The 17,287-nt window shown below is 33.3% G+C and overlaps 1 protein-coding gene across 1 annotated transcript in view; it reads left to right on the forward strand.

The window, feature by feature from the left end:
• Positions 1-3,607: 3,607 nt before the first annotated feature.
• The window catches only part of LOC133575609 (uncharacterized), a 29,172-nt gene continuing 15,492 nt past the window's right edge, over positions 3,608-17,287 (forward strand). Inside the window, exon 1 of the mRNA XM_061928300.2 lies at positions 3,608-4,001. Coding sequence (XP_061784284.2) covers positions 3,887-4,001 — 115 coding nt within the window. The 5' untranslated portion in view covers positions 3,608-3,886. The remainder of the gene's footprint in view (positions 4,002-17,287) is intronic.

Consider the following 17,287-nt stretch of genomic DNA (forward strand, 5'->3'; position numbering starts at 1 on the left):
CTACCGGGAAAAAAGATGGCGGCTGTTTACCGAAGTTGCGAGACCGAAACTTTATGAAAATGAATCTTAATATTAATCCATATATAAAGCGCACCGGGTTATAAGGCGCACTGTCAGCTTTTGAGAAAATGTGTGGTTTTTAGGTGCGCCTTATAGTGCGGAAAATACGGTATTTTGTTGTATATTTTCAAAGCTTTGCCAATATACATTTTGAGACCAGTCTAACCCTAGAACATTCTATTGCGCCTCCCAAAATGGTCTGTCCTCCCAACGCCAAAAAACCCCTCTTTCCTTCCCCCTCCCTAGCCATAATACAAGCACAACGTCTCCCTAGCCATAATACATTCCAAAGAACTCAAGGTTATCACACACAGTTTACTTGCTGACAGAGCGTCAAGAGAAGAAATGGAAAACACGAGCTGTTTTCAAATATGACAAAGAAATGGAAGAAGAACAACTTACATTCGGATATATGTAAATATCTGCCTCCGACAATGACTACCGTATTTTCCGCACCATAAGGCGCCCTGGGTTATAAGCCGCGCCTTCAATGAACGGCATATTTCAAAACTTTGTCCACCCATAAGCCGCCCCGTGTTGTAAGCCGCATCTAACTGCGCTAAAGGAATGTCAAAAAAACAGTCATGGAATCGTATATCAACATGGACGGAGCTGCGTGAAAAAAGCCACACGGCCTCTTCGCGTAAACTTAAACTTACCTTAACCACTCGCTCATCTTTTCTTCATCCATCCCTTCGAGTTAGCTTTTATGATGACGCCGGCTGGAAAGGTCTCTTTTGGCAAGGTCTTCCTTTTGAATATCACCATGGGTGGAAGTTTCTGGCCATTAGCATGGCAAGCTAGAACCACAGTGAAGGATGACTTCTCATTCCCTGTGGTGCGAATATTCACCGTACGTGCTCCCGTTGTATCCACAGTGCGGTTCACAGGAATATCAGTTGCTGTGAAATAGTAATCCGTGTGCGGATGGAGAGATTGCGTCTTTTCATGAACCGGATACCTGTCGCTTAGTAGGAGCCATTTTGTGGTCTTTACAGATGTAAACACACAAAGGAAATGAAACGTACGGTAATATCCGCGCGCTTTTTCTTCTTCTACGCGGGCGGGTGGTTGCTTACAGTAGAAGAAGAAACGCTTCCTGTTCTATGGGGGCGGGTGCTTACCTTGGCGGTTGCTTGCGTAAAAGAAGAAGCGCTTCCTGTTCTACCGGGAAAAAAGATGGCGGCTGTTTACCGAAGTTGCGAGACCGAAACTTTATGAAAATGAATCTTAATATTAATCCATATATAAAGCGCACCGGGTTATAAGGCGCACTGTCAGCTTTTGAGAAAATGTGTGGTTTTTAGGTGCGCCTTATAGTGCGGAAAATACGGTATTTTGTTGTATATTTTCAAAGCTTTGCCAATATACATTTTGAGACCAGTCCAACCCTAGAACATTCTATTGCGCCTCCCAAAATGGTCTGTCCTCCCAACGCCAAAAAACCCCTCTTTCCTTTCCCCTCCCTAGCCGTAATACAAGCACAACGTCTCCCTAGCCATAATACATTCCAAAGAACTCAAGGTTAACACACACAGTTTACTTGCTGACAGAGCGTCAAGAGAAGAAATGGAAAACACGAGCTGTTTTCAAATATGACAAAGAAATGGAAGAAGTACAACTTAAATTCGGATATATGTAAATATCTGCCTCCGACAATGACTAATGGTCTGATTCTCTGACATGTTTTAACAAAAAAAATGTATATTCTTTCAATTGGGGCTGTGACACTGAGGTTGGTGCCGTGACCCGGATTGGCTGACACTGAGGTCTCGTAATGTGTTATTTTCAAATGTCTTCATTTTAAAGATTTTCCCACGTTGAGTTCATTTAAAATTTTATAATGAAACATGGCGCCCCCCCCCTTGGCTAACAACTATGTTTTTTTTTATTGATTATAGTCCTAATTTGCATCCTAAATGCAAAGTTATTCCACGCAACAGTGAGTTATAACAGAGATGCACTTCTGGACATCGGAAAAGCTCACCATTCATAGTCTGACGGACTTCAACTTTCTGCTACGATGAGACCCCGCTAACCACAGCCAGACCAAAACAACAACAAGGCGGCGAGGCACGAGAGCCGGGCTACATGCTAGACTAAAGGCTAGAGCTACATGACCACCACTATATACAAATATATATATATATGGTGATATCTCTAAAGGATATCACCACATGGGCTCAGGAACACTTAAGAAAACCACTGTCACTAAATACAGTTGGTCGCTACATCTGTAAGTGCAAGTTAAAGCTCTACTATGCAAAGCCAAAGCCATTTATCAACAACACCCAGAAACGCCGCCGGCTTTCTCTGGGCCCCGAGATCATCTAAGATGGACTCGTGCAAAGTGGAAAAGTGTTCTGTGGTCTGACGAGTCCACATTTCAAATTGTTTTTGGAAATCGTGTCATCCGGACCAAAGGGGAAGCGAACCATCCAGACTGTTATCGACACAAAGTGTAAAAGGCAGCATGTGTGATGGTATGGGGGTGCATTAGTGCCCAAGGCATGGGTAACTTACACATCTGTGAAGGCACCATTAATGCTGAAAGGTACATAACAACATATATTGCCATCTAAGCGCCGTCTTTTTCATGGACGCCCCTGCTTATTTTAGCAAGACAATGCACGTGTTACAACAGCGTGGCTTCGTAAAAGAAAGAGTGCGGGTACTTTCCTGGGTCCGCCTGCAGTCCAGACCTGTCTCCCATCAAAAATGTGTGGCGCATTATGAAGCGTAAAATATGACAAAAGGAGACCCCCGGACTGTTGAACGACCGAAGCTCTACATAAAACAAGAATGGGAAAGAATTCCACTTTCAAAGCTTCAACAATTAGTTTCCTCAGTTCCAAATTGTTTATTGAGTGTTGTTAAGTTAATTATTATTTGCAAAAAATAAAAAATAAAGTTGATGAGTTTGAACTTTAAATATGTTGTCTTTGTAGTGCATTCAATTGAATATGAGTTGAAAAGGATTTGCAAATCATTGTATTCCGTTTATATTTACATCCAACACAATTTCCCAACTCGTATGGAAACGGGGTCTGTAATTAACACAGCCTGCCAAACCCTAAATATTCCTCAACTGATGTACTAGCATTTATTTAGGTGCAAGTATCACAGAATAACAATACAAAACATCTTCGACAAAGCACGATCGTAATGTAAGACATTTTTTTTTTTTTTTTTAATGTGGTTTAATCGGATGTGTAGCGTAGCGCTTTTATTTTGAAACCGGAACTCGGATTGGTTTGAGAAGGTGTCTTGACATGTTTCGAACGTTAGTTTTTTTTCAACGTGAAAGTGATTGAAAATTGTGGCGGATTAATAAATTAATCATATTGTAAGTGTTGTTTTATGTTTTACGGAAAAATAAAATTAATTTAATTCACTTGTTCATTTTCACATGATTGTTCTCTGCACTGTCTAAAAAAATAAATAAATAAATAAATAAATACCGCAGGTCGTGACGTTGCAAAAGCTCTGTCGTAAAAATTGCCGTAGATGAAAACTGACGTAACCAAGCGCATGCGTGGACCGATCGAGTCTCGGATAGTTCTTCATGTTTCGTGGTCTCAAGTAGAACGTACATGTACACATATATGTCGTGTATTAGAGCAAACATCGATTAATAGTTGTTTCTTTACGGACACATTAGCGTGGTTGCACTTTGTTGCATTCGCTAATTTAGCTTGCTAGTTAGCTTAGCTTGCTAGTTAGCTTAGCTTGCTAGTTAGCTTAGCTTGTTAGCTGCTAACAAAGAGACGCGGACGTTATCAACACATCGCTAAGTAGAGATCAAATGTGAGTGTAAAGTGTGAAAATGTGCGAAAGAACGATAGCGGAGTGCGAAGAGGAACTTTCTAGAACAAAAGAGGAGAACTATCAACTACTGGACGCTGTTTTCAAGAAACATCAAGTTGTGTTACACAGAACAGGTTTGTTGACTTCTTACTCTCACATCTTTACTAACTTGATATTTGACTAATAACATTATTCTTCAATGTATTGTTAATAGGAAGGTGAATTGTCTTGTGAGGATGACGCAATACAATAACAAAGTGTATCAACATGTTTACACAAAACTCACACATCCACCAAATATATTTTTACACCGTAATCAATATAATTAATAGTTTCGTGGCTAATTTCACTTCCCGATTGTGACCTACATGCATCAATAAGTGAAAGTAAACATTTAAAAGTTAAAGTAGCAATGATGGTCACACACACACACACACACACACACACACACACACACACACACACACACACACACACACACTATGTGTGGCCAAATTATTCTCTGCATTTCATCCTTGATCACCTACTTCTTTTCGGACATGATGTAAAGAGAAATGATATGAAATTGTGTGATGTATGTATGTATGTATGTAAGTGTGTTCATGTTCCAAATAAACTAAACAAAACAAAGAAAGAAAGAAAAAAATTCAGTGTATAAAAATTTCAATTTACTAAAAATTCAGTGGATAAAAATTCAGTATATAAAAAATTCAGTGCAAAAATTTTTGTCGTAAAAAAAATTCAGTGCATACAAATTCAGTGTAAAAAAATTCAGTGGATACAAATTAAGTGTAAAAAAATTCAGTGTAAAAAGAATTCAGTGTTTAAAAATGTTTTTTAGACAAAAACACTTGTGATTTAGGGCTATATAAATAAATAAATAAATAAATAAACATTGATTGATTGATTGAATTTAATTTTTTTTTTTTAAAGTACCTTATCTTCACCATACCTGGTTGTCCAAATTAGGCATAATAATGTACCGAGGATGTCATTGTGGCTTGTGCAGCCCTTTGAGACACTTGTGATTTAGGGCTATATAAATAAACATTGATTGATTGATTGATTGATTTTAAAAATTCAGTGTAGTAACATTCAGTGTAAAAAAAATTAAGTGCATTAAAATTCAGTGTAAAAAAAATTAAGTGCATTAAAATTCAGTGTAAAAATAATTTAGTGTTTAAAAAGTCTGTCTAAAAATATTCAGTGTGGAAACATTTAGTGTAAAAAAAATGTCAGTCGATAAAAATTAAATGTAAAAATAATTCAGCGTATGAAAAATCTGTCTAAAAAATTCAGTGTATAAAAATGCAGAGTATAAAAATTTCAGTGCAAAAAATATTCAGTGTAAAAATAATTCAGTGTTTAAGAATTCTGTCTAAAAAAAATTCAGTGTAGAACATTGTGTAAAAAAATGTCAGTGTATACAAATTCAGTGTATAAAAATGTAGTGTAAAAAAAATTCAGTGTTTTAAAATTCAGTGTATAACAATTCAGTGTATAACAATTTCAGTGCAAAACATTTTCACTGTAAAAATAATTCAGTGTTTAAAAATTCTCTTTAAAAAAATTCAGTGTTTGAAAATTCTCTCTCAAAATTCTGTGTAGAAAATGTCAGTGTTAAAAAATTGAGTGCATACAAATTCAGTGTAAAAAATAACTCAGTGTTTAAAAATTCAGTGTGTAAAAATTCAGTGTAAAAAAATTCAGTGGATACAAATTAAGTGTAAAAAAATTCAGTGTAAAAAGAATTCAGTGTTTAAAAATGTTTTTTTTAAATTCAGTGTAGTAACATTCAGTGTAAAAAGAATTGAGTGTTTAAAAATGTTTTTAAAAATTCAGTGTAGTAACATTCAGTGTAAAAAAAATTAAGTGCATTAAAATTCAGTGTAAAAAAAATTAAGTGCATTAAAATTCAGTGTAAAAATAATTTAGTGTTTAAAAAGTCTATCTAAAAATTCAGTGTAGAAACATTTAGTGTAAAAAAATGTCGGTCGATAAAAATTAAATGTAAAAATAATTCAGCGTATGAAAAATCTGTCTAAAAAATTCAGTGTATAAAAATTCAGAGTAAAAAAAATTCAGTGCATAAAAATTCAGTGTAAAAATAACTCGGTGTTTAAAAAATCTGTGTAAAAAATATTAAGTGCATTAAAATTCAGTGTAAAAATAATTTAGTGTTTAAAAAGTCTGTCTAAAAATATTCAGTGTGGAAACATTTAGTGTAAAAAAAATGTCAGTCGATAAAAATTAAATGTAAAAATAATTCAGCGTATGAAAAATCTGTCTAAAAAATTCAGTGTATAAAAATTCAGAGTAAAAAAATTTCAGTGCATAAAAATTCAGTGTAAAAATAACTCTGTGTTTAAAAAATCAGTGTAAAAAATATTAAGTGCATTAAAATTCAGTGTAAAAATAATGTAGTGTTTAAAAAGTCTATCTAAAAAATTCAGTGTAGAAACATTTAGTGTAAAAAAATGTCGGTCGATAAAAATTAAATGTAAAAATAATTCAGCGTATGAAAAATCTGTCTAAAAAATTCAGTGTATAAAAATTCAGAGTAAAAAAATTTCAGTGCATAAAAATTCAGTGTAAAAATAACTCGGTGTTTAAAAAATCAGTGTAAAAAATATTAAGTGCATTAAAATTCAGTGTAAAAATAATGTAGTGTTTAAAAAGTCTATCTAAAAAATTCAGTGTAGAAACATTTAGTGTAAAAAAATGTCAGTCGATAAAAATTAAATGTAAAAATAATTCAGCGTATGAAAAATCTGTCTAAAAAATTCAGTGTATAAAAATTTCAGTGCAAAAAATATTCAGTGTAAAAATAATTCAGTGTTTAAAAATTCTGTCTAAAAAATTCAGTGTAGAAACATTCAGTGTCAAATAAATGTCAGTGCATAAACATTCAGAGTATAAAAATGTAGTGTAAAAAAAAAAATCAGTGTTTTAAAATTCAGTGTATAACAATTCAGTGTATAAACATTTCAGTGCAAAAAATATTCACTGTAAAAAATAATTCAGTGTTTAAAAATTCTCTTTAAAAAAATTCAGTGTTTGAAAATTCTCTCTCAAAATTCTGTGTAGAAAATGTCAGTGTAAAAAAATTGAGTGCATAAAAATTCAGTGTAAAAATAACTCAGTGTTTAAAAATTCAAATCAGTGTTAAAATAATTCAGTGTTTAAAAATTATGTGTAGAAAATTTCAGTGTAAAAATAATTCAGTGTTTAAAAAATATGTCTAGAAAAATTATGTGTAGAAAAAGGTCAGTGGATGAAAATTCAGCGTAAAAAAATTAAGCGCATAACAATTCAGTGGATACAAATTCAGTGTAAAAAAAATCAGTGTAAAAAGAATTCAGTGTTTAAAAATGTTTTTAAAAATTCAGTGTAGTAACATTCAGTGTAAAAAAAATTAAGTGCATTAAAATTCAGTGTAAAAATAATTTAGTGTTTAAAAAGTTTGTCTAAAAAAATTCAGTGTAGAAACATTTAGTGTAAAAAAATGTCAGTCGATAAAAATTAAATGTAAAAATAATTCAGCGTATGAAAAATCTGTCTAAAAAATTTAGTGTATAAAAATTCAGAGTATAAAAATTTCAGTGCAAAAAATATTCAGTGTAAAAATAATTCAGTGTTTAAGAATTCTGTCTAAAAAAAATTCAGTGTAGAACATTGTGTAAAAAAAATGTCAGTGCATACAAATTCAATGTATAAAAATCTAGTGTAAAAAATAATTCAGTGTTTTAAAATTCAGTGTATACAATTCAGTGTATAAACATTTCAATGCAAACAATTTTCACTGTAAAAATATTTTAGTGTTTAAAAATTCTCTCTAAAAAAATTCAGTGTTTGAAAGTTCTCTCTCAAAATTCTGTGTAGAAACATTCAGTGTAAAATAAATGTCAGTGCATAAATATTCAGTGTATAAAAATGTAATGTAAAAAAAATTCTGTGTTTTAAAATTCAGTGTATAACAATTCAGTGCAAAAAATATACACTGTTAAAATAATTCAGTGTTTAAAAATTCTCTCTAAAAAAATTCAGTGTTTGAAAATTCTCTCTCAAAATTCTGTGTAGAAAATTGCAGTGTAAAAAAAATGACTGTAAAAAAATTGAGTGCAAAAAAATTCAGTGTAAAAATAATTCAGTGTTTAAACATTATGTGTAGAAAATTTCAGTGTAAAAATAATACATTGTTTAAAAAGTATGTCTAGTAAAATTCTGTGTAGAAAATTTCAGAGTGAAAGTATTTCAGTGTTTCAAAATTATGTCTCGAAAAATTCAGTGTAAAAAAAGGTCAGTGGATGAAAATTCAGTGTAAAAAAATTAAGTGCATAACAATTCAGTCTAAAAGTATTTCAGTGGATAAAAATTCAGTGTTTAAAAATGCTGTTTAAAAAAATTCAGTGTAGAAACATTCAGTGTAAAAAAAATCCAGTGTTTTAAAATTCAGTGTGTAAAAATTCAGTGTATAAAAATGTCAATGCAAAAAAAAAATTCAGTGTTAAAATAATTCAGTGTTTAAAAATTATGTGTAGAAAATTTCAGTGTAAAAATAATTCAGTGTTTAAAAATTATGTCTAGAAAAATTCTTTGTAGAAAATTTCAGAGTAAAAGTATTTCAGTGTTTCAAAATTATGTCTAGAAAAATTCTGTGTAAAAAAAGGTCAGTGGATAAAAATTCAGTGTAAAAAAAATTAAGTGCATAACAATTCAGTCTAAAAGTATTTCAGTGGATAAAAATTCAGTGTTTAAAAATGTTGTTTGAAAAAATTCAGTGTAGAAATATTCAGTGTAAAAAAATTCAGTGTTTTAAAATTCAGTGTATAAAAATTTCAGTGCAAAAAAATTCAGTGTAAAAAAATGTCAGTGTAAAAATAATTCTGTGTTTAAAATTCTGTCTAAAAAAATTTTGTGTAAAAAATGTCAGTGGATAAAAATTCTGTGTCAAAAAATTAAGTGCATAAAAATTAAGTGTAAACATTATTCAGTGTTTAAAAATTATGTCCAAAAAAATTCAGTGTAGAAACATTCAGTGTAAAATAAATGTCAGTGCATAAACATCCAGTGTAGAAAAATGTAGTGTAAAAAAAATTCATTGTTTTAAAATTCAGTGTATAACAATTCAGTGTATAAACATTTCAGTGCAAAAAATATTCACTGTAAAAATAATTCGGTGTTTGAAAATTCTCTCTAAAAAAATTCAGTGTTTGAAAATTCTCTCTCAAAATTCTGTGTAGAAAATTTCAGTGTAAAAAAAATCACTGTAAAAAAATTCAGTGCATAAAAATTCAGTGTAAAAATAACTCAGTGTTTAAAAATTCAGTGTATAAAAATGTCAGTGCAAAAAAAATTCAGTGTTAAAATAATTCAGTGTTTAAAAATTATGTGTAGAAGATTTCAGTGTAAAAATAATTCAGTGTTTAAAAATTATGTCTAGAAAAATTCTGTGTAGAAAATTTCAGAGTAAAAGTATTTCAGTGTTTCAAAATTATGTCTAGAAAAATTCAGTGTAAAAAAAGGTCAGTGGATAAAAATTCAGTGTAAAAAAATTAAGTGCATAACAATTCAGTCTAAAAGTATTTCAGTGAATAAAAATGCAGTGTTTAAAAATGCTGTTTAAAAAAATTCAGTGTAGAAACATTCAGTGTAAAAAAAAATTCAGTGTTTTAAAATTCAGTGTATAAAAATTTCAGTGCAAAAAAAAATCAGTGATAAAAATTCAGTGTAAAAAAATTTCAGTGAAAAGAAAATCTGTTTATAAAAATTCAGTGTAAAAATAATTAGGTGTTTAAAAATTCTGTCTAAAAAAAAATTCTGTGTAAAAAATGTCAGTGGATAAAAATTCAGTGTAAAAAAATTAAGTGCATAAAAATTCAGTGTAAACATAATTCAGTGTTTAAAAATTATGTCTAAAAAAATTCAGTGTAGAAAAAGTCAGTGGATAAAAATTCAGTGTAAAAAAATTAAGTGGATAAAAATTCAGTCTAAAAGTAATTTTGTGTAAAAAAAAATTCAGTGGCTAAAATATCAGTGATAAAAATTCAGTGTAAAAAAATTTCAGTGAAAAGAAAATCTGTTTATAAAAATTCAGTGTAAAAATAATTCGGTGTTTAAAAATTCTGTCTAAAAAAATTCTGTGTAAAAAATGTCAGTGGATATAAATTCAGTGTAAAAAAATTAAGTGCATAAAAATTCAGTGTAAACATTATTCAGTGTTTAAAAATTATGTCTAAAAAATTCAGTGTAGAAAAAGTCAGTGGATAAAAATTCAGTGTAAAAAAATTCAGTGCATAAAAATTCAGTCTAAAAGTAATTCTGTGTAAAAAAAATTCAGTGTATAGAAATTTCAGTGCAAAAAAAAAATCAGTGATGAAAATTCAGTGTAAAAAAATTTCAGTGAAAAGAAAATCCCTTTATAAAAATTCAGTGTAAAAATAATTCGGTGTTTAAAAATTCTGTCTAAAAAAATTCTGTCTAGAAAAATGTCAGTGGATAAAAATTCAGTGTAAAAAAATTAAGTGCATAAAAATTCAGTATAAACATAATTCAGTGTTTAAAAATTATGTCTTAAAAAAATTCAGTGTAGAAAAAGTCAGTGGATAAAAATTCAGTGTAAAAAAATTAAGTGCATAAAAATTCAGTCTAAAAGTAATTCTGTGTAAAAAAAAAAATTCAGTGGCTAAAAATTCAGTGTAAAAAAAATTCAGTGTATAAAAATTTCAGTGATAAAAATTCAGTGTAAAAAAATTTCAGTGAAAAGAAAATCTGTTTATAAAAATTCAGTGTAAAAATAATTCGGTGTTTAAAAATTCTGTCTAAAAAAATTCTGTCTAAAAAAATGTCAGTGGATAAAAATTCAGTGTAAACATAATTCAGTGTTTAAAAATGATGTCTAAAAAAATTCAGTGTAGAAAAAGTCAGTGGATAAAAATTCAGTGTAAAAAAATTAAGTGCATAAAAATTCAGTCTAAAAGTAATTCTGAGTAAAAAAAAAATTCAGTGGCTAAAAATTCAGTGTAAAAAAAATTCAGTGTATAAAAATTTCAGTGCAAAAAAAAATCAGTGATGAAAATTCAGTGTAAAAAAATTTCAGTGAAAAGAAAACCCCTTTATAAAAATTCAGTGTAAAAATAATTCGGTGTTTAAAAATTCTGTCTAAAAAATTCTGTATAAAAAATGTCAGTGGATAAATATTCAGTGTAAAAAAATTAAGTGCATAAAAATTCAGTGTAAACATAATTTAGTGTTTAAAAAGTATGTCTGAAAAAATTCAGTGTAGAAAAAGTCAGTGGATAAAAATTCAGTGTAAAAAAAATAAGTGCATAAAAATTCAGTCTAAAAGTAATTCTGTGTAAAAAAAAATTCAGTGGCTAAAAATTCAGTGTAAAAATAATTAAGTATTTAAAATTACTGTCTGAAAAAATTTCAGTGTAAAAAAAAATCAGTGTTTTAAAGTTCAGTGTATAAAAATTCAGCGTGTAAAAATTTCAGCGCCAAAAAAATTCAATGTAAAAATAATTTAGTGTTTAAGAAATCTGTTTAAAAAAATTCAGTGTGAAAATAATTCAAAGTAAAAATTATTCCATGTTTAAAAATTAAAATTTGCTGCTTCAAAAAGCAAGACTCACTTCCGGTAAATTAGGACTGACAAAGTCAGTTACCTGGGCATATCACAAGCATTTCAAGGATACTTTCAAACTATAGAAATGACTCCAATGGTTGAAATGTGCACTTTTAAGCGATATACGGGTTACTACGGTAACGATAGGAAGCTCCTCTTCATGCGGACCGGGCACAAACAGAGTGGGCGGGGCTTGTTTACACAGCAGCGACAAGCCTGATACGCGAGTGTCAAACGGAGACAGATTTCTACACCAAAGTTCTGCAGAAAAGTGATATTATACCCAATATGTGGACGTCTTTATATCCTTTGCGTTTATGTTTCGCAGTGTTTGATACTGGATTATAAAAGATGTCGATCAAGGAGGTGGCCTGAGAAGTAGAGGAGCAATATTCTCAATATTCAGTGTTTTATTGTTCATAGTTAATATTGTATATCCCACTTTCTGTTCGAATGGTTCCATCAAGCCTATTTGGGCGAAGCTCGGCGGGCCAAATGAAAAGATGTGAATCTTAATCTATTCAACACGATTCTTAATTAAAACCGAGTCTCGCAATATATAATAACTATAATAAAACCTTTTCAAAACATGTTACGGGTTACAAAAGCTCTTTTTTCCCCGCCTACCGTATGAGTTGAGTTGAGTTGAGTTGAGTTTGAGTTTATTTGGAACATGCAAGTATACAACATGATACATCACAATCTCCAGTTTCTCTTTTCAACATGTTGGAAAAGGAGTAGGAAGAAGCAGAGCTTATTTAATCCTACCCCTTTTTCTTTTACATAACAGTTGCTAAAACTTTTGTTCACTTCCTGTTCTCAATTTATTCACAATATACTCCATAAGTAATCACAATAAAATAAGTACCGTATTTTCCGCACTATAAGGCGCACCGGATTATTAGCCGCACCTTCAATGAATTACATATTTCATAACTTTGTCCACCAATAAGCCGCCCCGGATTATAAGCCGCGCCTACGCTGCGCTAAAGGGAATGTCAAAAAAACAGTCAGATAGTTCAGTCAAACTTTAATAATATATTGAAAACCAGCGTTCTAACAACTCTGTCCCAAAATGTACGCAAATGTGCAATCACAAACATAGTAAAATTCAAAATGGTGTAGAGCAATAGCAACATAATGTTGCTCGAACGTTAATGTCACAACACACAAAATAAACATAACGCTCACCTTCTGAAGTTATTCTTCATTCGTAAATCCTTCGAATTCTTCGTCTTCGGTGTCCGAATTGAAAAGTTGCGCAAGCGTGGGATCCAAAATGGCCGGTTCCGTCTCGTCGAAGTCATCGGAGTCAGTGTCGCTGTTGTTGTCCAGTAGTTCTGTGAATCCTGCCTTCCGGAAAGCTCGGACCACAGTTGTGACCGAAATATCTGCCCAGGCATTTACGATCCACTGGCAAATGTTGGCGTATGTCGTCCGGCGCTGTCTGCCCGTCTTAGTGAAGGTGTGTTCGCCTTCGGAGCTGTGTGAAAAAAGCCACCCGGCCTCTTCGCGTAAACTTCCCTTAACCACTCGCTCATCTTTTCTTCATCCATCCATCCCTTCGAGTTAGCTTTTATGATGACGCCGGCTGGAAAGGTCTCTTTTGGCAAGGTCTTCCTTTTGAATATCACCATGGGTGGAAGTTTCTGGCCATTAGCATGGCAAGCTAGAACCACAGTGAAGGATGACTTCTCATTCCCTGTGGTGCGAATATTCACCGTACGTGCTCCCGTTGTATCCACAGTGCGGTTCACAGGAATATCAGTTGCTGTGAAATACGGTAGTAATCCGTGTGCGGATGGAGAGATTGCGTCTTTTTATGAACCGGATCCTTGTCGCTTAGTAGGAGCCATTTTGTGGTCTTTACAGATGTAAACAGGAAATGAAACGTACGGTGATATCCGCGCGTTTTTTCTTCTTCTTCCGGGGGCGGGTGGTTGCTTACAGTAGAAGAAGAAGCGCTTCCTGTTCTATGGGGGCGGGTGCTTTCCTTGGCGGTTGCTTGCGTAGAAGAAGAAGCGCTTCCTGTTCTACCGGGAAAAAAGATGGCGGCTGTTTACCGAAGTTGCGAGATCGAAACTTTATGAAAATGAATCTTAATAAAGCGCACCGGGTTATAAGGCGCACTGTCAGCTTTTGAGAAAATGTGTGGTTTTTAGGTGCGCCTTATAGTGCGGAAAATACGGTAAATAAATAATAATTGGTGAAGTAAGTTACATTTCATATGTTGAGATAAGTAAGATTATTTTGTGAGTGAAAGAATGAAAGAATGGATGAGTTAAATAAATACAGAATGTTTATCATGGTTCTTCTTCTTTGTACTTTGTAAACACTTTAAGTTTGAAGAGTTTCTTGAAGTGGATCATATTAGTACATTGTTTGATTGCTTTGCTTAATCCATTCCATCATTTAATTCCACATACTGATATACTGAAGGTCTTAAGTGTTGTATGTTGGGGGCGGCATGGCGTAGTGGGTAGAGCAACCGTGCCAGAAACCTGAGGGTTGCAGGTTCGCTCCCCGCCTCTTACCATCCAAAAATCGCTGCCGTTGTGTCCTTGGGCGGGATACTTCACCCTTTGCATACTTCACCACTCACACCGGTGAATTGAATGATGAATGATAGGTGGTGGTCGGAGGGGCCGTTGGCGCAAATTGCAGCCACGCTTCCGTCAGTCTACCCCAGGGCAGCTGTGGCTATGAAAGTAGCTTACCACCATCAGGTGTGAATGATTGATGGGTTCTACATGTAAAGCGACTTTGGGTACTTAGAAAAGCGCTATATAAATCCCAGTTATTATTATTACGTGCATACAAATGTTTTAAATTACATTTCTCCCCAAGATTATATTTCTCCTCTTTTTTTGAGAAGAATTGTTGTATATTCTTGGCTAGCAGGTTATAGTTTGCTTTGTGTATCATTTTAGCTGTTTGCAAATTCACTATGTCGTAGAATTTCAGTATCTTTGATTGAATAAATAAAGGATTTGTGTGTTCTCTATATCCAACATGATGTATTATTCTAACTGATCTTTTTTGTAACACCGTTAATGAATGAAGTGTACTTTTGTAATTATTTCCCCATATTTCTGCACAGTAACTCAGATATGGTAACACTAGTGAGCAGTAGAGAATATGAAGTGATTTTTTTTGTCTTGAACATGTTTTGCTTTATTCATTATTGACGTGTTTCTTGCTACTTTATGTTGTATATTTTTTACGTGAGATTTCCAGTTCAATTTATCATCAATCATTATACCTAGAAATTTGGTTTCATTTACTCTTTCAATTTCTATTCCGTCTATTTGTATTTGTGTTTGACTTTCTCTTCTACTGTTACCAAATAGCATTATTTTACTTTTACTGAGATTCAACGATAGTCTGTTTTTGTCAAACCATCTTTTTAATTTGTTATTATTTGTAGTATCTTCTGTGTGTTCTCTCCTGAACAAAACGCTGTTGTATCATCCGCAAATAATACTAACTTTAAATCTTTTGTAACTTTACAAATGTCATTTATATAGAGATTGAATAATTGAGGTCCTAGTATTGATCCCTGAGGTACACCACAGGATATATTTAGCGTTGTAGAGGTGTGTTCGCCTAGTTTCACGTATTGTTTCCTGTTCATTAGATAACTTCTTATCCAGTTTAAGACTAACCCTCTGATGCCATATCGTTCTAGTTTTTTGATGAAAATATTGTGATTAATTGTGTCAAATGCTTTAGTTAGATCCATAAAAACTGCTGCCGCACATTTTTTATTATCTATAGCATTGGTCATTTCTTCTGTAATTTCAATGAAAGCCATGGAAGTTGAAACATTAGCTCTGTATCCATATTGATTTTCTTCCAGTATTCTATTTTTATTTATGAAACTCTCTAATCTGTTATTGAACAGTTTTTCAATGATTTTAGAAAATTGATGTTTAATAATGCAGCAAATAATCGCAGAGATGGCCTAAAAATTATTATTCTCTCAAACAACTCTTGAGATTTTTTTTTAATGGATTCAAAATCGTAAAATGTTTTTTAAAAAAAAGCTGGCACAAGTGGCAAAAAAGACTGAGAAAGTTGAGGAATGCTCATCCAACACAGGTGAACAGGCTAATGGGGAACAGGTGGGTGCCATGATTGGGTATAAAAGCAGCTTCCATGAAACAAGGACGTGGCGAGGGTCACCACTTTGTCAACAAATTGTTTAAGAACCACATTTCTCCACCAGCTATTGCAAGAAATTGAGGGATTCCACCATCCACGCTCCATAATATCATCAAAAGGGTCAGAGAATCTGGAGAAATCACTGCACGTAAGCGGCAAGGCCGAAAACCAACACAGAATGCCCGTGATCACCGATCCCTCAGGCGGTACTGTCTATAGTTTAGTCAAGTAGCTTTTTTTCGATGTGCTAGTGAGAATTGCACACCTTTGTGGAGAGGAGGGGCCAAACAAGAAGACTGCATTTTATAAATTGTATAAAAAATTTTTTTTTTACATTTTACAGTTTTTGTAGAAAAAGGATCCATGTTGTCCCTACAGTACACAACACAGGTGTCAAACTCAAGGCCCCGGGGCCACATCTGGCCCGCCACTTCATTTCATGTGGCCCTCATAATAATAAAAACCCTTCCGGGCTAAACGCATTTCTTCTTTCACCGCATAACGTGAATAAATCCTGTACAAAATATTCTAATGATGTACGAACCCCGTTTCCATATGAGTTGGGAAATGGTGTTAGATGTAAATATAAACGGAATACAATGATTTGCAAATCCTTTTCAAGCCATATTCAGTTGAATATGCTACAAAGACAACATATTTGATGTTCAAACTTATAAACTTTTAACAACTTAGAATTTCATGGCTGCAACACGTGCCAAAGTAGTTGGGAAAGGGCATGTTCACCACTGTGTCACATGGCCTTTCCTTTTAACAACACTCAATAAACGATTGGGAACTGAGGACACTAATCGTTGAAGCTTTGAAAGTGGAATTCTTTCCCATTCTTGTTTTATGTAGAGCTTCTGTCGTTCAACAGTCCGGGGGTCTCCGCTTTTACGCTTCATAATGCGCCACACATTTTCGATTGGAGACAGGTCTGGACTGCAGGCGGGCCAGGAAAGTACCCGCACTCTTTTTTTTTAAGAAACCACGCTGTTGTAACACGTGCTGAATGTGGCTTGGCATTGTCTTGCTGAAATAAGCAGGGGCGTCCATGAAAAAGACGGCGCTTAGATGGCAGCATATGTTGTTCCAAAACCTGTATGTACCTTTCGGCATTAATGGTGCCTTCACAGATGTGTAAGTTACCCATGCATTGGGCACTAATACACCCCCATACCATCACACATGCTGCCTTTTACACTTTCACCCTAGAACAGTCTGGATGGTTCGCTTCCCCTTTGGTCCGGATGACACGATGTCCAATATTTCCAAAACAATTTGAAATGTGGACCCGTCAGACCACAGAACACTTTTCCACTTTGCGTGAGTCCATCGTAGATGATCTCGGGCCCAGAGAAGCCGGCGGCGTTTCTGGGTGTTGTTGATAAATGGCTTTGGCTTTGCATAGTAGAGCTTTAACTTGCACTTACAGATGTAGCGACCAACTGTAGTTACTGACAGTGGTTTTCTGAAGTGTTCCTGAGCCCATGTGGTGATATCCTTTACACACTGATGTCGCTTGTTGATGCAGTACAGCCTGAGGGATGGAAGGTCACGGGCTTAGCTGCTTACGTGCAGTGATTTCTCCAGATTCTCTGAACCCTTTTGATGATATTACGGACCGTA

Source organism: Nerophis lumbriciformis, linkage group LG33, assembly GCF_033978685.3.
Source record: "Nerophis lumbriciformis linkage group LG33, RoL_Nlum_v2.1, whole genome shotgun sequence".
In the NCBI taxonomy this organism is placed as follows: Eukaryota; Metazoa; Chordata; class Actinopteri; order Syngnathiformes; family Syngnathidae; genus Nerophis; species Nerophis lumbriciformis.